The 21,383-nt window shown below is 43.0% G+C and overlaps 1 protein-coding gene across 7 annotated transcripts in view; it reads right to left on the reverse strand.

The window, feature by feature from the left end:
• Positions 1 to 741: 741 nt before the first annotated feature.
• LOC147630413 (cullin-associated NEDD8-dissociated protein 1-like) overlaps positions 742 to 21,383 on the reverse strand; it is a 57,497-nt gene continuing 36,855 nt past the window's right edge. For 2 of the 7 annotated variants that reach the window (XM_086810279.1, XM_086810280.1), the window contains exons 4-30: positions 14,351 to 14,561; positions 13,842 to 14,007; positions 8,056 to 8,185; positions 7,101 to 7,215; positions 6,636 to 6,716; positions 6,362 to 6,522; positions 6,132 to 6,255; positions 5,867 to 5,917; positions 5,699 to 5,781; positions 5,516 to 5,600; positions 5,318 to 5,419; positions 5,149 to 5,247; positions 4,960 to 5,073; positions 4,778 to 4,861; positions 4,518 to 4,658; positions 4,294 to 4,386; positions 4,053 to 4,174; positions 3,444 to 3,606; positions 3,088 to 3,330; positions 2,733 to 2,978; positions 2,460 to 2,645; positions 2,229 to 2,375; positions 1,994 to 2,110; positions 1,753 to 1,921; positions 1,576 to 1,653; positions 1,346 to 1,484; positions 742 to 1,248 (exon numbers count right to left, since the gene is read on the reverse strand). In XM_086810279.1, the coding sequence (XP_086666405.1) occupies positions 1,119 to 1,248; positions 1,346 to 1,484; positions 1,576 to 1,653; positions 1,753 to 1,921; positions 1,994 to 2,110; positions 2,229 to 2,375; positions 2,460 to 2,645; positions 2,733 to 2,978; positions 3,088 to 3,330; positions 3,444 to 3,606; positions 4,053 to 4,174; positions 4,294 to 4,386; positions 4,518 to 4,658; positions 4,778 to 4,861; positions 4,960 to 5,073; positions 5,149 to 5,247; positions 5,318 to 5,419; positions 5,516 to 5,600; positions 5,699 to 5,781; positions 5,867 to 5,917; positions 6,132 to 6,255; positions 6,362 to 6,522; positions 6,636 to 6,716; positions 7,101 to 7,215; positions 8,056 to 8,185; positions 13,842 to 14,007; positions 14,351 to 14,561 (3,580 nt within the window). In that variant the 3' untranslated portion in view covers positions 742 to 1,118. Of the gene's footprint in view, positions 1,249 to 1,345; positions 1,485 to 1,575; positions 1,654 to 1,752; positions 1,922 to 1,993; positions 2,111 to 2,228; positions 2,376 to 2,459; positions 2,646 to 2,732; positions 2,979 to 3,087; positions 3,331 to 3,443; positions 3,607 to 4,052; positions 4,175 to 4,293; positions 4,387 to 4,517; positions 4,659 to 4,777; positions 4,862 to 4,959; positions 5,074 to 5,148; positions 5,248 to 5,317; positions 5,420 to 5,515; positions 5,601 to 5,698; positions 5,782 to 5,866; positions 5,918 to 6,131; positions 6,256 to 6,361; positions 6,523 to 6,635; positions 6,717 to 7,100; positions 7,216 to 8,055; positions 8,186 to 12,564; positions 12,643 to 13,841; positions 14,008 to 14,350; positions 14,562 to 21,383 lie in introns of those variants that run through there. The other 5 variants (XM_086810282.1, XM_086810281.1, XM_086810284.1 and 2 more) reach the window with 4 other exon arrangements.

The raw sequence follows: 21,383 nt of genomic DNA on the forward strand, positions 1-21,383 counted from the left end.
TACGATGATGAATGTCATTGCCTAGACGGTTCTTTTTTTGCATCTAGGTGAGATCTAGGTATCTAGAATTATAGAGATTTGTAAAGTGCAAGATTCCCATCACTTATCAAGTTTGTGTACTCTCATAACAATTGAGAAAATGTAGGGGTCCATGGTATACACCTTGTGTGTTGAAACTAGTAACATGGATTATCATTTACTCCGTGACATAGGTGGTTATTCTAGGTATTCAGATCATAGCAATTTGGTGTAGTGTGTTGGAAATACCTCATCACTTCCATTCAGCATTGGTAATTGGAAGTTCAGACGATCCTCAAAAATAAAATTGGGTACTAGTGTTGTATTGGTGGAATTATCTGTTTATACCACACTCTGTTTAGATGTAAGGCCTACCAGAGGTTAACAGTGTGCGCTCAATTACACAGAGGGAGAGGGAGTAAACATCACGCATAACAAGGAGGAAAAGTTTCAAGGGATTGGTGTAGCAACTCAAATATTGTTCAAATCATAGAGAACTTCCAAAATGTGTTCAAAAGATCTAGGTATTGAGGATCATCATGATTCATAAAGTGCCAGGCTCAGTCTCTGATCAAGCTTTTAAAATATTTAAGAAATTTGGGGTCCTTAGTGTACACCGCGTATGATTTCGTGTTGGAAGTACCTCGTCGATATCACATTGAGTATTGGTGCTAAGAAATGTAGATCATACACAAGGACTTAAAGTTTCACATGATCATACAATGAGACTTAAATAACCTTTAATCTTAGATGCTCCTCAAAAGTACAATTGCGTGTTAGTGTTGTGTTAATGAGTAAAGCCTGAAAGGATAAGGGAAGGCAGATGTGATTCCAAGCGGACAATTCCATGCCCCACTCAAACACATGAATTTAATAATCTTTGCTAGCTGCAAAAATTAAAATACATCTACATAGCAGCCGCCAAAAAAGATGGTGAAGTCGGGATCATGACAACACCACAACAATCAGTTTCCATACCATGCTCCCCCCTCCAGTAAATATCTACAGCTCTGTGTGGGGGTACTTCTCACAAACCTTGCCCACTTCACTAAAAAACTCTCCGCAAGTACACTGCAACTTTCTCTTGATCATGGAGAGCCTTAATAGACCATAATGTCACCCACCAATGTGTCACTCTCCTGCCGCACAGCATTGTATTTCTCGGCAAGGTGGCCACTCTTGATGACAGTGTTCATAAACGTTTTGAACCTTGCACTGCACTCACCTCCACTGCACAGACACTTGCAAATCAGCAGAGAAAGACATGGATACAAGTCAAAACAAGAGTCATTGGCTTTGTAGTACTCTGGTGGCTTTCAACAAATACCTTATTCGGTTTAGAGAATCTATCGCACGTAGTGTACTTCGTATCATGTCTTCATTCCTGTCTACTTCTTGCTTCACTGCATCTTGCTTTGTCTTGTTTGTGACAGTCTTTTCCAGCGGCTCCACCAACATATCCAGAACTGATAATGTGACAAGTGCAAGTCAAGGCCTGGCTGGCTAAACCATTGATGCATCAAGTTTCATCCATAAGTTACATGCCAACAGACATACCTGCCAAGACAGCTGAGCCACATTTCTCTGCAAGCTTTGATAATATGAGATGGCACGGCATCTTCACATCATAATGATCTGGACAGTAGCCACCAGACAATAGATCTTAGCCACAAAAGATACTCATATGCCCAGACTAATGATTGCGAGGCTGAGAGCTGCTGAGTAGTCACCAACCTGAGAGCCCAGATAGTAGGTATGGGGTGATAAAGGTCGAGTAATTTATTTGGTCAAGACAGCTGTCAAGTAGGGTATCCACACATTCAAACGCTCCCTTTCTTAGCTCAAGTCCATCATCAACTGTATGCTTGAATGGGCCCAGATCAACAGTCCTGATAAGCTCCTTCTGCACTTTCACAGAAAATCGTGAGTAATGCACTTTCAACCTAGTAGTGCAAGCATAAGACCATAGTTTTACCTTAATGACAGTTTGATCATATAGAAGGGGAAGCAGATCTGGAAGAAGATCCTTGATAAGACCAGGTTTATTGTGTGCCGCTGTACTTAAGGCTGATACAGCAGCACGCCTCACATGCTGCAAGAAAAAGAGCTCAACTGTGAAATTGTCCAATGCATGGAACACAGAACCATAAAGCAAAAGCCTTACAAAGATGAAATGCATTGCTGTATTATGCAATCTAAACATGACTTACCCTGTCTGCATCTTTGATGAGCATTAGAAATGAGGATATGCAAGGTCTAATGTACGCATCAATAGGTTGAGGACGTTCCACAATGGTGTACTTGATTGCAATGACAACAGTGGCCCTAGTGAACGCTGAAGGACTTGGACACCTTGCCTGAAAGCACAATGTCAGCGTAACTAGCATGTGGAACAGACGAAAACAATTTAGAGCCTATAAACATCCAAGAAGTTTTATTACCAGCAAAGCAGGAACCAGTTTTCCAGGTTCTATAAGAGCCAACTTTCCGAGGCACTCTGCTACCACATTTCGAACACCCTCTTCGTCACTCTCACAGTGAGTGAAGAGGAGGGATAGAATCTTTTCCAGATCGGATTCTTTTAGCTCTACTTTCCCAATTTCAACCAAAGACTGTCTTGTAATGACCTGCTTCCAGCAGCATTCCCTTGTAAGCAATGTCAACTTTTCAGGTATACATATGTTATCAATTTGGTAGTGATATGTAAATCTTACCTCTTTCAATGAGAGCAGCAAAAGATACTGCTGCTTGGGCTGGCTGTCAATTTGTCCAAGTATAAAAGGAAGATACTTGGACAAATTCCCTAATGCAATGTTTCCTAGAGCAAAAGATGCTGCTGCCTTGATTTCTTCTGATGGAGACTGAAAGGAGTCAATGATTACACCTTCTATGTTTGCATGGAAACTTAGGTCTTTCCTCCTCCCTATTTCTCCCAGGCAAAGCAACGCCAGTAGTGTCGTCTGCTAGTCAAATAACAAAATGATATGCCTTACACGAAGGCCCAACTTGTGATGGAACCCACAGTAAAAGACAAAAACTAGAAGACAATTGGTTTTAAATTCCACCTACCATGGCATAGCTGTTACTTGCTTTCAACATATTGATAAGCATGGCAACAGTAGATGAGCATTGAGCATCTCCAGCTGCAAGACAAAGTACAGCTGCACATTGTGCAATGGAATAGAAGGCTTGTTTGCCAGCAGGTCCCCCTGCTGCAGCTGAACCTTTCGCAGTGGAAATCAAAGCATCAAGCAAGCTGTCAAAGCTCGTATTCACTGACCGAACGAGGGCAGCAAAAAAACTTTGCAAGGCCTGAAAAAAACCACAAATAGCTGCTGAATCAATCCTCCAAAGTATGCAAAACTATTTGAGAAGCACAAAAAAATTAGCAGCAGGAAATGGCTACCAGATGCTCTTCAGCATACCTGCAGAGCTTGACCCTGCAGGAGGGAGCTTCGCACCAGGATCAGTGCTTGTGGAAGCACCTTTCCTGCTACAGTGGAATCTACATTTGCATGGTGTTTTTTATCAACCATCATTGTACAGCAAAGTTCTAGAGCTAAAGCAGTCATATGTAGGTCTGCATCACTGTTCAGAAGAAAGCCTTGTTACATTCAACAATTTTGTGTGCGCGCGTGCGCGTGCGTGCGTGCGGGTGTGTGTGTGATATATATATATATATATATATATATATATATATATAGAGAGAGAGAGAGAGAGAGAGAGAGAGAGAGAAAGAAAGATTTTATTAACGTCTTCCAAAAGACCGAACTCGGCCTATGAGACAAATCGGAGTACCTGTATGGGGTATCCTCTGTCATCCCAACAAAATGAAAAAGTACTGAACAAAAAAGCTGAATCTGGGTGTGCAGGGGATGGAGCTCTACTACTAGGAGAATGCAAAGCTATATGCATGGAGTATACAATCATGATATGCAACCTAGCTAGCTCCATCCTGTACCATACTGGGGGTATAAAATGGTATACATCAGTGAAGGGGGTATAAAATGAGAGAGAGAGAGAGAAATCAGAACCTTATGAGTGAGGAAAGTTCCGTGATAATCGATTCAAGGCTTGATTTACTGATTGTATCACTATAAGCAGCAAGTAATGCATTCAATGAATACAAGGAGGCTTGCCGCAAAGCTCGATTTGCCTACCAACAAGACAAAGCAAAGAAAGTTATACAGCACCCAACATGCAATTGCAAGAGAGAACTAATTCCTAGAATCCAACTGCCCGTACTCTCAGATATTGCACCAGAAAAACTCACACCTTTCGCAAGAATGTGGTCAGCTCTATGATGACTTGTTCTAATACACATGAGAGATCGATCTTCAAAGGAGACTCTGCAATTGTCGCAAACGCCTTCATGTTGCCAACCCATTCACCATCATCACAAAGAACAAAAGTAGATATTGATCAGGCCTGGATTTTCACAAGCACTCTCACAAAACGCAACACATCAACCAATCCCATATAGTCTTGGGCTGCTTAACCTTAACAGCAGTGAGGCGAGTTATCTCATTCCGTAGACGTTCCAATAATACTGGCAAGCAGGTACCAAGTTCACGCTTAAGGTGGTCTCCAAGTATTGCAATGACCAACCCCATACAATAAATGGCACATTCCTTCACTTCCTGCAAATCAAAACATGTGAGAGCATCAACCCTACTCAAAAGCCAGTAAACTTGCTTTAGTAAAGAGACAGATGTGAAGTATTATGACCATAAATTTCATGAACAGCAGAGTTAAATACTTGGTCTTGATCCTGTGCTGTCAAACGCTTTAGAATAGAGCTATAGATAGGCTGTACATAAGGCTTGAAATCGAAAGCGGACACCTGGAAAAACCAAATTGCACTTTTGCAACATTTACAACTTTGCAAAATAGCATCATGTAAAAAGAAATCCTGACAAAATAAAGCCCTTGTGTACGAACCAGATTAACATTGGGCCGCACTACTTTTACAAGCTCTCCACAAACTCTAAGAGCTTCCGCAGTCACCTTGTAGTACCGTTCCCCTACAGCTAAAAGAACAGGTTCCGATATTGCCTGCAGAAGAAAGGAGACTGAATACAATATCTTCCTAAAACACTCCAGTGATCCCAAAGAGAAGATCTCGCATACCTTGACATGAGGATGAAATACAGAGGGTGAGTGAGAGGCCATGACAAGTCTGGTAAATACCAACGACTCTATTTTTAAGTTGGAGTTTGAAGACTTGTCCTGTAAAATTTCAGATCAGCACTATATTCACAAACAAGCCCAAACATATATGTCAGAGTGATAAGCTTACATTCAGTGCCTTCTCTATGCCTGGAACCAAGGAAGCCATGTGATCAGCTAAGCAATTCGGCAGGACTATCACCAACTCTTTCAACACAGAAAAAGCTCCAACCTGCAACTCTCTTAACAAAAATAGATGTGAAAAGACAAATCACCCTCAACCACTGATCAGCCATAAAACACTGGAGACACATAGTAGGTGTCTTGCCTTAGTTTTGATAGCTTTCTCTCGCAGCTGTTTGTTTAGAGACTTTACAAGCTTGGGAACCTCTTGCTCCAACATATGCAAAGGGCTGTCATACACAGGTTTAGAACCACTAAGCTCAAAGACAAACAGATTTTTCAGAGGGTTATGGCCAACTAACACTTCAGCAATCAAAAGAAACAATACCTCGATGAATCAACACTTCCAGACCCCTTTGTTACATTTCCAGTCTGACAGAGCAGATCATTGAAGGCATTGAAAATATCGATCTGTGCTAGAAAAGAGCATGGCATTTCATTCATTACATGGACTATTCTAGACTCAAGGTCTTCAAAAATCACACCGAGAAGTCACCTTCACGTTTTCTTCCCGTTCTCTGAATCTCTCAATCAATTTAGGGCAAGCCTGCAGCAAATCACAACAGCCAGAGAGAAGCATAAACTAAGCCATAAAAGATTGACACCTAATGGAAGTCTGAGCGGATGAAAAGGATAAACTATGCCTTGGAAAAGAATTTATATTAGAAAGATTAACGCAATGTAATCATAGCTAGCTCCACAAAAAGGGCACTCTAAAAAATGGAAGTAAAGACCTTTAAACTTTGAAAATACATAATTACCTTTAAAAATAGTATTGAAATCATTTCAGGGCGAGACATAATCACTGCCGAAAGGCATTTCACTGCAGCCCTACGAACTTTCCAGCTGACATCCTCATCATCACTATACTCATCCCCACTATCCCTGCAAAACATATCTGTTAAAACATTATACCAGAACACCTTAAGCTTTTATCTCAACTTGTAATGTATTTACGAGAAAATGAAGGCAAGCAAGATCGTTCACTGACTCATCTTCATCTTCATCACCATTCATGTCTTCATCCTGATCTTCATCCATATCATCCGTAAAATTTGGATCGTAACTGAGGTACTTGAGAGCAAGATCTAAGATCATCTCGCAATATGGAGAAACTTCTCGAGCACATCGCAGAACAAAACTCTCAAGTGCCTGCAGCATCAAACGTCTTAAAAGCACGTCCTTTCACAAAAATAAAAGAGAAGAGAAACTTGAGTAGAGAAACTGCAGTAATGCATGCTCCAAACACACACGTGTACACCTACCCATACACCCTGGTTACATGAAATGGAAACGGAAACGGAAACGAAGCACGTGTCTATCCAATGGAAACAGCCTGAAACTAGCTAGGAAACGGTCAGTCTCAAATTATTTAATATACATGAAAGGTAAATTTTATAAATTAAATAGAAATGAAGTATAATTTAAGAGAAATAGAGGAGAAACATGGAGTGGATCATAATTTGGAGTTTTCAACAACGATTAAGAAAAATCAAACAAAGGGAGAATTTGCCGCCGGTGGGAATCTTGAGAGGAGATTAGGAAATGCGAAACGGTGAACTTTAAGGAACGGTGTTTCCGCATTTTGGCTAAGAAGCGGCCCATTCTTATTACTATGACGCGCACACATAACCCCTCCGCATGTCCACATGCACACGTGCACAGAAATCACCAACAGTTCTGACACCACATCTGTACAGCTTGATACAAGGAAAAGTCCATGCATTTACCTGAAGGCTATTTTCACGTAGCTCATCATCATTCTCAGAAGCATTTTCACAATAGCCGATAAGAAGTGGTACAGCCTCTGCCAGGTGTGGCCCAAACCTGTAACCAACAGCACGACTGCCATCCATACCCCTAAATTAGTAGAGGACATTTATATGCAAATATGGAGATGTCACACATGTTTAAAGCATGGTTAAAAAGATGAGCTAAAAATTGATTTCAAAAATTTTGAACATTCCAAAGCCAAGAGCCCAAAGAATCTGAAAGTCCAATTTCTCTGAGCCTGTCCAGAATCAAAAACTTTTGACTAAGGAAAAGATTTATGCGCCAAGTTTCCCGTATCATCGCTGACAGTTTGACCTTTGGCTCCAGTATCAAACTTGTGCAATACTTTCATCACCAGTATCAAACTTGTGCCATACTTTCATCACCCCGCTGACTGAATAGCGTATGTACCAAGAGGTGCAAGACAATTTTTTAATCCTGAACTTCAAAATTTGGGTGTTTATGCAAACCACATTACTAAGGCTATAATCCTCACACCAAGCAAGAATTTGTCAAATGCTCTTTCTCTCTCTTGAATGTGTTCCCAGCAATGCTCCTTCTCTCTCAAGCATATTTCTCCTTATGCAATAATCGAGAGAGACAACACAACCCTCACATTTCTCCTTAAGCAATACACAGACACTTGTAGCGGCATGAAGGTGTACTAGTAGAAGTGGCTACATGTTAAGGTCATGAAGGTGTACATAATAGAAGTGGGTACATGTTCAAGGTCATGGGTGATACGTCAAAACCATGGGTGTCTTCATATTCCCTATCTTAGATCTTCTTTCTAAACAGTCGTTTAACTCAAAACTCTCTGCAGCCAAAAAATAGAAGACGCTATCCCGAACAAAAACATAATCGCATTTGAAAGATGTCGCCAGCATTAACATGTATAGTTTATTGAATAACCTGAATGCTCCTATCATTTGAATGTTGGTTCGTATCCTTTCTGGTTTCAAATCCCTGTGTTTTAAGAGCTCAACAACGTGAAGAATTGCTCTTCCTAGTAAATCATCCGATAAACTAGATGCCAGCATAGCTATTTGCACCAAAAAAAATTTACATTCAAGTTAGACTCTCTCTCTCTCTCTCTCTCTCTCTCACACACACACACACACACACACACCCATGCTAGATATCCTAGACGACCCTCTACCCACCCCGGGGGGGATGATCATACTGGCTCTGATGATGATGTATTTACATGGCAGTTTCTAGGCAGCAGCTGTTTCTTGTTTTTCATTAGTCAGTTATATTTTCAGTTTCAGTTTCATTTTCTCTTTTTGTTCCATGGCAAGATATAACATGGACTATGATGTAATCTTTTGGTCTCATGGGCCCTATGGGTCTTTTGAAGACGATTAGTATAACTCTCTCTCTCTCTCTCTCTCTCTCTCTCTCTCTCTCTCTCTCTCTCTCTCTCTGTGTGTGTGTGTGTGTGTGTGTGAGAGAGAGGGGGGGGGGCGGGGCGGGGCGGGGCTGCATAGTCCTAATCTCTGCTTCTGCAGAGGGGTTACAAAGACATCTTGATGCATCGCAGAGGTTTTGTGACAAGAGAGACCTCATGGTTAATCTCGGCGAAACCAAGATCATGACCTTTAAGACTTCCTGCTGGATGCGAGCTGGCCAGTCATTTCTATATAGAGAGCCCAAGCGGAGATTGCCACATCCTATGTTAACCTTCACAGGCCCAATATTTTCCATGAGACCAACCACCCAAGCCCACCTTGCCAAAGGATATGCAGCTCTAGCCTGTTTGGAGAGAGTAATTCCAAACTCACTTCCAGGAGCCTTGCACCAAGTGTTGACTCTTTTGACACTTTGGTGCACCTTGCAACGATGTATGATGCCCCCTTCTCGTTACCAGATCGGGGCGAGGATGATTGGAGGGAAACAAAGACTGCACATGGTGATGCTTTCCCGCATGGTCCAGAGTAAGCCATCCGTACCACATGAGATCATCTTGGCTGAGTATGCAGCATCCCCCTTGGTCATGTAGGAAACAAAAATATCTTGTGTCTTGGACGGAGTAATCTCCCTCATCCAATAATGTACCATCCTTCTCCATGACAAAGCATAGTCATCTCCACCTTTTGTGCTCGGACCAGATGCACTCTTGCAGAATCTCACATACTTACTCCTAGTATACTTTTGATGCAAACCACCTTCCAAGTCTGGCCCTTCAGTCCTCCATGCAGCTTACATGACAGGGACAATGCAAATCGTTCGGATTATTTGAGTTCCTTGTGATGCCATTTGGGTTGACAAATGCCCTGGCTACCTTCAATAGTGGATGATATCCCAAGCTTTTCAGCCTTTTCTCAAGATATTTATCATTGTCTTCTTGGATGATAGCTTGGCCTATATCAAGACCAAAGATAAGCATGGGAAACATTTGGAGGAGGCCTTACATATAATCAATTCCAACAATTTACTGCTTCACCCTTGGAAGACGGAGTTTTTCATGGTCAAACTCGTATTTTTGGGACACGTTATGGATTTGGATAAGATTGAGGCCATTGTTTTGTAGCCAATACTACTGAATGTACATGAGCTTTAAGGACGTCCTAAGTTGAAGGGATGTAGAGAGAGAAAAAAGTATTAACATGAGGAAAGTATCTTAGAAAATAAGAGTTTGTTAGGATTCATATTTTCTTTTTTAAAGATTGGGTGCAAGGACAACTAAAAAAATCTAGAGAGAGGACAATTCTAGAGAGAGAAAATAGAATTCTAGAGAGAGAAACCAAATCATATTAAATATGGTTAGATTGGATCAATCTCTCTTGATAAACATATTTTTAGAAAGATAAAATTTTAATTAATCCTTAAATTAGAGAGATCAGGTTCTGCACCACACCATTGTCGTTTGCTCTGCATTTTCCACCGCCAAGTCAGGTGGCACTAGTGGGGAGTCTCAACCCATTTGGGCACCCCCACTACCGCTCAGCCCGTCCCCCTGTGTTGTGTTTGTTTGGGGGGGGGGGGGGGGGGGAAGCATTTGGGCTAAGCCGTCTCCCCCCTCTCCGCTCGCTCCGTCGCCCATCGATTGTCACCCTTGGAAGATGATACAATACCTTACATACACTATGGTACAATAGTCTTTCTGCATATAGCATACAACTTTGTGCTTACTAAAAGCCATCTTCTACCTGTCATTGGTTTCCAACCACCATGGACCTCAACAAAAGTAGCATCTCTTTCGAAAGGCTCTCTGGCACAAATTTCTTGGCATGGTAGACAAAAGTCGGACTCTTGCTCATGTGAAACGGAGTCTAGAGTGTTGTCAATGGAACGAAAGAGAAGCCTGAAGGTGCACCTACAGCACTACAGTGAGAGTCTGGGCAACGAAGAATGATCGAGCACTAGCTCTCATCAGTCTAGGACTTGCCGACAATCTCATTCATCACGTCGATTTTGACAAAACCGCCAATCATATATGGGACAATCTCGAAAATCTGTTTGGGAACAAGATTTACAATTCAAAAGTGTTTCTCAAGCAAAAGTATTATGGTTTAAAAATGAAAGAACATCACACATTGCAAGAGCACCTTGGCACCATAGGTTCCCTCCAAAAACTAGCTGCTCTAAAGGCCAACATTGATGAAGATGGCAAGAAAGCAGTGCTCTTCTCTAGCTTAGAAGAGATGGAGGTGTTATCTTCACTTCGGGTGTCTAGAGAAATGCTATATGAAGACATCCTAATTGAGGAGGTTCATCGACTTCGAGAGCAAGCTACTGTCAATAATAACATAGAGAGGGACTACATGTCCAAAATGAAGAGTAAACCCAAGGGAAAAGTAGTCAAGTGCACATTCTGCAACAAGCCGGGACACACCGAAGAGAGCTATTGCAAGCGGGTGGCAAAAGAGCAAGAGCAGAATCATGCCAACCTAGTGGCAGAAGAGGAAGATGAGTTCCGAGATGCTCCAAAGAAGCCGGAAACCTCTACTTCAATACCTGAAAAAACTCACTGCCACATTCTTAGATATATATCTCTCAAGTGGATGACAAATGGGATTTTTGAAGAATCTTTATGTTTGAGTCAAGGGTTCTCTGCCCGGGATGTCCCCCAAAATCCGAATTAAATAATCCTTTTGTGTGTTTTCTCCCTTATATGTTCGTAACGCCTTATTTTATAAAAGGCTCCATTCCTATGTTATCCCTGTTTTGACTCAAGGGGGGGGGGGGGGGGGGGGGGGGGGGGGGGGGGGGGGTAGTTCTGGAAGCTGAAGGATCTTATGTGTGGTCAAGCTCCATTTGCAAGCTTGACTATGATCTATTGTATCACGTCAGGTATAGCCACTGTGATCTTTTGCATCACGTGGTGCCAGTGAGCCCAGATCACCTTAAGTATGAAGGCTATTCCTCCTAACACCACCCTAGCCCACTAGTGTGTTCCCAAGAAGTCACCGAAATCACAAGCTAAACACAAGGTTAGTACAAACCAACGAGCAAGCTCACCACCCAACCATACCCCGTGTCCCCGTGTCCACAGACCTCCCTCAAGCAAAGGGCTAAAGCTCACTCCCACATATCCATGCAAATCAGCCCTAGCATCCCATACCACCAGAGCTTGACTATCTGTGATCCGCCATGTCCACGACAAGAGTATGACTACTCTTGGTCCAAGCACTGACCAATTCCCCATGATAACAACCCACCCCTCACTTATATAGTGACTATTGCTGCTATAAATAACCATCCAATCATAAATAGCCAAAATTCATGGATTTATTATTTATGCACCTTAGCTGCCCGTATCTGCCTTCTTTCCCTAATCTCACAGTCCCCTAACCTTACCAAATTAGGCCCTAATCTCAAGGATACACAATAGTGGGCATGTCCTCTACAAGCAGACATGGAATCTACAGGCCAACCGGAAATGGGGACACATATACACGTGTGGATCAGTCTTCCCATCTTATTTCTAACAAGCAATCAAGCCTTCTGTGGAGTGTTTCTTTGACATGAGGGTGATTTATAGCAAGTGTTAGGTTGACGATAAGGAATCAACATGTTTTGTACTTGAAATACAGTTGTAAACCTTTTCACTGTACAAAATACAGACAGTAGTTTTATAGCTACTTGTGTGTGCTTGTGTTTTGAGTTCCGTTGCACTCCTCTCTATTCTGGAAACCCGTACGAGTACTCTACACTGTGCATCTCCATTGGCAGTTGCTTTCTATCCATCTTTACCTTGGTGAATATCGCTACCCATTACTACTAATAACTAACTCTGAAACTATTGTCATCAAGAATACACCCATTACATCACCAATAAATTTCCCCCAAGGGCAGCAAGTGTGTGAATGGGGAGTCTCTGAGTACCAAGCCAATGGGTAAATGGAGACATGCTTGAGTGATTACTTTTTACCCACATGAAGAACAAATACGTCTCTAACCCAAATAATGCATTACCGTGAAGCAAGTGCATGCTAGGCATTGTGTCATAACGACCACCTTTGCACAGCTGAAGGGTTGCACAAGTCACATGACGTTCCCTGCAGGATGGTTACGAACCGACCTTAGAAATGCTTACTCACCTCTTCTTTTGATCTCACATGAAGGAATATGTGAATAAACATTCTCAATACATTCAAAACTGGACACCAAGAAATCAACAAAAAAGCTTCACCCTTTCCTGGTTTTGAAGTTGACATGGAAGTTGTTTGCATGATTGGATGTCTAAAGAAAACTGTGTTTTAGAAGAAGTGTATTTTGACAATGAAGGATCGGTTGCATAAGCAAACCCACCTTATTCCTTGCAAATCAAATGCAAATGCTCACGAGGTGGCATGCATGAGATATAAAGGCTTCGTAGGCTTCCAAAGCAGATAGTGTGAGACAAGGATCCAAAATTGACAAGAGCCAAAGCCTAGTTCTGTGGCCTAGGGACAAAGTCAGCCAGAAAGAAAGTATGCACAAAATCTTGATCACCATGCTAATGTGTCATTGTCAAGAGCACCACTCTCTTTGCAAGGACAGTACATGCACAACTCCATTTGAGGTAGGCTACGGCCATCCCATTATGAATGGGATGACCAGGCTTCCCATGGCCGTTATAAAGCAGACCACATGGTACAGGATCAACAGTTGAAGCAGATTTGAGAAGAGATCTGGAAGGCTCAAACCAAGCAAGTTCATGAAGCAGACAAGTACGGGAGGAATGCCCACTTCAAAGAAAGGATTGGGTCCAAGCTGGCTCCTAAGATGATAGGTTGGCTCAAGATTGTCCAAAATCTCAGTGATGTGGTCCTCAAGCTAAAGTTACCCAGCCATTGGAAGATGCATCTGGTGTTCCATGTACCATGGACTAGAGTTGATAAGGATGATCCCATGGATGATGGAGGTCATCATGAAGTGTTGATTTTACAATAGGTGATTCTTGAATCTCTACAGAAGGAACTTAATACCTTCTTAAGCTCAAAAGATACCTTCTGCAACAGAGTACAGACCATATGGCTTGATTAGAGCCACTTCACGACAAGTTTTTCAACCTTTGCTGCAATGCTAGCAACTGAGGACAGCTGCCATTCAAAATGTCCGCACACATCACAAACAGCAAGCAGCAACCAACACACAACGCACTGGCCTGGGCAACCAACTTTTGATGAAGTGCAAACAGGGCAGTTAAATCAGACACCACCCTTAGTACTATAATAAACAATATTTTAGGACAAAGAACATGTTTGTACCAAGGCATTGAATGGCACGTTTCCGAACGCCTGCTTGACTAGAAGTGAGTTGCACAAGCAATGAGCTCAACAACTTCTCATGCTCCGCTACAATCAAATTGCCAAAGCGGTGAAGTATATCACACAAAATATCAAGACATTCGCCTTTAACTTCAGTGTTGGTATCCTGAAAATCATCATGACACTTTGCCATATCAAAAATAAACTCATAATTTCAACTCCAAAGAGCATTCCTTCCTTTCTGTAACTTCCATATCACGAGATTCTTTCCACGGCTATGAATGCAACGATCACAGATTTCTTAACTTGCAAGATCATTCCACAAAAATAAAGACCAATCTATGTAGACAATTCTATGTAGTAAGGATCTCTATGAGACAATTTTCAAGTGATGGTTGAAGTGAACCAAATAAAGGAAGCATACTTCATCAAAAAGATCAGCAAAAAATGGACACTTGGGGTGCCAAACACGATAACACAAAATAATTTACTGTCTTGTCAATACATACTGATGCAGAGATGCCTTTCACCAGCTTCGGAGAAAGCAAAACTACGACACCCTGTGCAACAGAGCCACTATTGATTTCTGCAACAACCGTCTTTAAAGCAATGCTTGCAATGTCACGTTGTTGTTCCTTCCCTGTCAACAGCCTTGTGCAGAGTGTATCTACTATTTCTACAACCCTGCTTTCGTTGACCTTTTTCACCAAAGGAGCCAAACTGTAAGAAAAACAATCAGAGGTAATGAATGTCCATTAAAATCAGCTGGATATGACAGATATGTGAATTAGTGAAACTATATTTTGCTTCAATACTAGCTATCGAAACATCCTATAACTATAACAGGCACAAGATCCCTTTGATGATCAATACAAAGGCTGCCCTGAAAATGCCAAAGCTGAAAAAACTTTGAATTTCTAGAAAACAAAAGTGGAAAGTGAAAAAAAAAATGTCCCTCTAAGATGCAATTTTTACCCATGGTCATCGCCTGGTTGTGAGCCCTTCACAGGACATTTTTGGGGATAGACCATCCGCATGGGAAAGGGGACCAGGAGATGGGGTTTTGCATTGCTCAATCAATTGCGTAATTTCGTGTGTACAAGTGAGTAGAAACTCCAGTTCCTCTCACATGCACCCAAAGAGCAATCCTAATCCACAATAAAAATAAACAATGTTTAGGATTCTAGTATCTACACATAATTTAGTAACTTGGTGCCAAGTGGTTAGTGGTTACTTGCGCTAGAATCCTCAAAGCCACTCTTTGTAGGTGAGGTTGTTGGTAAGCAAATGACTCCCACCAAAAGAGAGGCTTCACCATAGAATCCCTCCTCCAACATACCGCATTGGCGAATGCGAGGCCCCTCTGATCATTATAGTTGATGAGCTCCTGTAAGAACTAGAACTGCCCATTCTCATCATCAGGTAATGCTTTCGGTAAGAAAGCATTCCTAGCTGAAAGCAACTCTTAATCAGTGAAAAGTGGGAGTGCTTTGTAGGCAGGATGCAACACAGCAACAAGGCCATGGATAGGCCTCTTACCCACTTCCATCTCTTCTCCACGAGTGCCAAGATAGCATCGCGTCGAGGAGTAGCCTCAAGGGGATCACTGTGAGTTTTAAAGTAAAGGGGAGAATATCTTATATGAGAAAAACGAAAGAACAAGTATTTAGATTCAACATTCTATTTTAGTTTATTACTTATTCTTGAATCTTATTTACCTTTTAGCATATACTCTGTTATCCTATCTCTGGGAGTGGGAACAATCGGATCCAGACACGAGGAGATCTACTTCAGGCCCAGGAGCAATTTTATGGAGCAGTAAGAGGCAGTCATCTTTTGCCTTGTCGTCGACAGAGGCAAAAGTACCGGGCTGCTTGTGGTGCTGCTTGTGAGGTGGTGAGGTTGCAGAGGTTACTTGGCAGGATTGGGTTTCCACTGTCCTTGGTCATCCAGAGGCACTTTGTTCGTGTACAGATCGTTGCTGATGACATCTTGCTAGAGTTCTGTTCGACGGAGGACATATCGTGGACCTGTTCACGAAGTCGCTATCTCTGGCTTTGCTCAAGCGGCACTCCAACTCCCTGTGGTTGGTTTCACAGCCAGGAGCTGAGAGGGGGTGTTAGAAGTCATCTCCTGTCTTTACTGATACACCAAGGCCTCTGTTGTGGGTGTGCCCGCCCTTGTAGGTGTTTTCTCATTTTTCCTCACTCCTCATATTTTCCCCCCATCTTTTCCCATTTTTCTGTGGCTTGGGTGGCTGCCCTATGGTGGCTGGAGTTCTCAGGTGTTGGCCGACTAGTCAATGAGCTGGCCGATTATACCTTCATGACCCCAACTTCATATCTGTTCAGGCCGACTCATGACAGCTGGCCGACTGGTATTTGTGGCTGGTCGTGGAGGTTCAGGGCCTGTCGGCTGCCTCTAATGCAGGCCGACTGTAGCATGGGGGGCATATAAAATGGCCCCATTGCCCCCTTGTCATAGTGTCTTGTAGTATCATTTTTCCAGGATTTTCCTTGTGTATATAGAGCAGAGTTACACGCCTCTCTCTCTCTCTCTCTCTCCATTGCTGTATTTTTCTGCACTTGCTCTTGTGTTCTCAGATTTTGTCATCATCTCCGTTGCATATTCTGACATCTTCCACTATCACTTGCTTTGCCAAGCAAGGAGTACTTCTTCACAATGCCATCAGAAATGTCTTGAGGGATCATCTTGCAAGGTGCAATTTGCCCCCCCATCTTGGAGAGATGTGCAAGAAGCCTAGTGGCACTACTAGTGCAGGCCTTGCCACAATACTTGCAAGTCCACTTCCATGCCCTCGACTTCCCACTCGCCAGTCGCTACTATGAGCTCCTGTCATCACTATTTGCATCTAAATCACTATCATGGGAGGAGTCCTCTATCTCCCCTACCCTTGCCACCATGCAGAAGAAACACTAGTATGACCACTGGTGGCAAGAGTCTCCATAGCTTGGTCACGGCCACCTCTTCATATGTGCGTGGAGTAGAGGAAGTGTCATCTGCTGCACTCATCCTTGTGACTTTTCCCATGTGTAGTGTGCCTTCACACGGATTGCGGCTCCTCGTTGAACTTCTCCACAAAATTTGCAAACCACACATTTTGTGACGGATGTCCCATACTCGTGAATGAGCACCGAATCCCCCCAAATGTCACGCGTATTAGGGGATTTGCGAGGAGCCATGATGGGGAAGGGTTGGGACTTGAAGTGGAAGGTTGAAAATTTGAGAGGAAATCTGAAATTTCTAGAAATTCCAGAAATTGAGCATGAAAATGCCCAAATTAATGAGAGATTGGGGGAGATAATGTGAAATTCATGATTTTGGGAGATTAAGTATGAAATTCACGATTTTGGGAGTAGATTTTTTGGTGTTTTCAAAATTTTGGATACGAATAGGAGAGAGATAGAGGAGGAAAGAAACAAGTTGGAAGGGAAGAGGAGAAAAGGGAAGGAGGTGAGAGGGTAAGAAAAGGAGAGAAAGAAGAGGAGGAAAGAGAAGAAAAGAGAGAGGAGAAGGGGAAAGGAAGAGGAGGCGTGGAGGAGAAGAAGCGAAGGAAGAGGAGGGAAGAGAAGGCGTGGAGGAGGAGGAGCGAAGGAAGTGGAGGCGTGGAGGAGAAGACGCGAAGCAGGCTGCAGCGAACGGCGGGCGAAGGAGAAATCGATGGGCAGCGAACATCAACAATGAAACAGGTGGGCTGCTGGGATGTGCGAAGAAGAAGCGAAGCGAATTGGGGGGGGGGGGGGAACCGCCCATTTTTTTGACCTGAATTTTCAATTGGGCAAAACATCGTTTCGATGCCTACATTTCGTCCTGTTTCAAATCGTTTCATGACAGAAACGTTTTGCCGCATTTCGACAGGGCGAAACGCGTTTTTATGTTACTATGGTGTGGATGTGGATACTAGGGTTGCTACTATGGAAGTGGGTGCCTTGGCAAACTTTTCGGCCCATCTGCATGTCTTTTCAACTTATAGACTCACTTAGTACCAATGGCTTTCTTGCCTTTGGGCAGATCAACCAAATCCCATGTTTGATTCTTTTTAATAGAATCAAGTTCATCCTGCATGGCTTTGTTCCAATGCACTTTGTCTCGTGCATCCACAAATGAATCAGGCTCATCATCATCATCCTGTAAACTGGCTGCACCATATTTAAATCCATGATGTGTGCATGCTCATTGGTCCGTGTCTCCCTACGAGTACGGCCAGCAAGAGGAGCATCTAGATGGCTGTCCTGTAATGTCCTCAAATACCATCTAGGTATATGTCTGACCTGTGGAGGGCTCAACTTCTGGGTCAATCTCCTGCTGAATTTCTGCACCACCTTCATGATTAGCTAGCTGCCCTGCACCCTCATGGGTTGGATCACCAACTGTGGAATGAAATCATTTTCAGCCTGATTTGCATCATAACTAGCCATGGATAATTCTGATTTTTCATCAAAAATCACATCCCGACTAGTGAATATCTTCTTGGACAGTGGGTCATATAACCAGCAGCCCTTGCTCTCACGGCTGTACCCAACAAAAATACATTTTGTGGCTTTATCATCGAACTTCCTCCTCAACTCTTTGGGTATTTGTGCATATGCAAGACACCCAAAAGTACGAAAATGTGATACCGAAGGCTTGCGGCCATGCCAAGCCTCAAAAGGAGTAATGGAAACCAATGCCTTTGTGGGACATCGATTCAAAATATGACAAGCACACATAACAGCTTCCACCCAAAAGACATGTGGTAGCTTCTTTGCCTTTAACATACATCTGGCCATCTCCATGAGTGACCGATTCGTCCTTTCTGCAACCCCATTTTGTTGTGGAGTATAAGGAGTAGTATACTGATGCTTGATACCTCTACTCTCAAGAAAGGAATTCAACATGTGTGACATATATTCCCCCCCTCGGTCAGAACGGAGGGTCTTAACCTTGCATCCTGACTTTGTTTCAGCAAGTGCTACAAAGGCCAAAAATGCATCATATACCTGTGATTTCCGTGTCAACGGATAGACCCAGCATATACGAGAGAAGTCATCAATAAATGTAGCAAAATAGAAGCAACCTCCTAATGACTTCGTCTGCATGGGACCACAAAGATCACTGTGTATAAGCTGCAACTTTGCAGTTGCTCGTAGAGCCTGATCACGTGGAAAGGAAAACCGATGCATTTTTCCCAAAATACATCCTTCACATATGTGATCTGGAGGCTTCTCCATAAGAGGTAGGTCTGTCAACATGTTATGTCGCTGCATAAGCATAAGACTATCAAAATTTACATGCCCCATGCGAGCATGCCATAACTCCGCATCAACCATAGCTGGAGTAAGAGTGAATGCATGATAAGCAGACTGATCCACTGGCTGAAATGCATCCAACTGATAAAGTACATGACATAATGTAACAGTAAGCATCAAGGTCAAGGCATTAGCTTTGTCTCTGACCATGCATTTGTCATCATCAAAGTTGACTTGCATACCACACTGTGCTAAAGAAGAAATGGACAACAGATTCTTCTTTATCCCTGGTACATATAAGGCATCTGTAAGGCGAAGAATAGAGCCATCAATGGCTGTGAGCTGAATCTCCCCAATGCCACGAACTGGATATGAAGCATTATTGGCACACTGAACGGTCTTGCCAACAGGGGCACGGCATACATTACAAAACAAATCCCTGCGAGATGTGTGATGCTTTGAAGCACCACTATCAAAATACCAAGTACATGCATGCTCAGTCACACTGAGTGCCTGTGAAGACCAAGAGGCATCATAACTGCATGTGTAGAAACAGTAATCCCTGTCTTCAACAAAGGAAGCAGTCTCCGGAGGAGCTTTAGAGGTATCTTTTATAGACAACCCAGACTCCTTCTCCTTCACATTGGCAATCCTCTTCCTACACTCTGTGATGTAGTGACCTGGCTTCTTACAGTAATGGCATTTGCCTTTCTTCTTGGGCTGTCCATCACCTTTCTTGGTATCCTGAGATGAACCACCATCACCTGAATTCTGATTTGAACTCTTTGGCTAAGACTTGCCTTTCCCTTTTTGACCTATCACAAATGCTTGTTCAGCACTTGTGTTCATGTTCATGTTCTTCCTGATTTGCTCTTCCTGTAACAAGAGAGCAACAAGTTCTTAATACTTTAGGGGCTCAATAGCATTCCTCATGCTGTTCAAAGAGGTATGAAAAGCCAAGTAGGATCTTGGCAAAGAGTTTAAGATGGTGGATACAAGCTGTGTCTCAAGAATAATCTCATCCACATTGATGAGTTGCTCTCTCAAATCCTCCAACTTGTTCAAGTGGCTAGACATATCATCTCCTTCAATGCAATAAGTGATAAGGCTTGTGCATCTTTGGCATCCCATGTCTTCTGGGCATTTGTTCTTTGAACAAGCTGTGGCTGAACCGGTGCTTGTGCCTGTTGTCCTCTTCCACCCCTTGAGGAGGAGTCTCTGGAGCCAATGGACCTGGACGTGGTTCATCACCACTAACAAAATCCCAAAGACCTTTTGCCACGAGCACATTTCTCGGCATAAAACTCCACAAGGAGTAATTCATGCCATCCAGCTTGTCTTCCTTAGACAAGTACGTGAACACATCACTCTGCTGTTAATTTGCCATTATGCCAGTGCACAATGTTGTACCTGTGTATCAAAAAACCCAAAAGCAACAACCCTGAAAGCAACCGTACTCCACTGAGTACAACTGACCCAAATATGCTTGCACTCTCAATCCTCTAAATGTGCAAAACAATGCACCACTGACTGAGTAGAGCAACAAAAGTGGCTCACACAGTGCCAAAATGCCCAAAAATTTCTGCACCCAAAGCCTTGCAAAAGCCTGTAGAGGTTTCTTTGCAAGAAAACCTCCCTGTATCTGCCAGAAAACTTTCACAGAGAAAATGCCCCAATTTCAAAACATGTAAAGCTTACCAAAATGTGATTTTGCAGGTAGGCTGTAGGCTGTACGGAACAACAGCAGGTACTGGTCAACTGCTGTACGGAAACAACCGGCGGCTGCTGTGCGGAATAGCTATACGGAAACAGCCGACGCCTGCTGTACGTGACTAGAGTGGCTTCAGCTGAAGGCGACTGACTGTACGGGCAGCTGATGGAGTGGCTGCAACTGAAGGCGACTGACTGTACGGGCAGCTGATGGCGAGTGACTGTACAGGCAGCTGATGGCGAGTGACTGTACGGACAGCTAGGCGAACCTGCTCTCATACCAAAATGTAGGGTTGAGCTGTTAGGGTTAAGGTTTTGGAAGGCACACTAACAGAAAACGTGAGAGTGAGAGAGAGGAACACGTTTGCTCATATATTGATAATGAAGAAATGAAGTACAATAGCCACATATAAAAGATGTGACCTAAAGTGTGTTCACATGGTCCGGTCATAAATAGACATTTACGATGGCATAGTGAAGAAGTACTCCTTGCTTGGCAAAGCAAGTGATAGTGGAAGAGTCTCCCCCGCCGTTGCCGCCGCTCAAGACGAAGTCATCACGCCGGCAAGGGATACATCCTCTT

This window comes from Cibotium barometz, chromosome 16, assembly GCF_041138505.1.
Source record: "Cibotium barometz isolate CiBa-2024 chromosome 16, ASM4113850v1, whole genome shotgun sequence".
Lineage (NCBI taxonomy): Eukaryota > Viridiplantae > Streptophyta > Polypodiopsida > Cyatheales > Cibotiaceae > Cibotium > Cibotium barometz.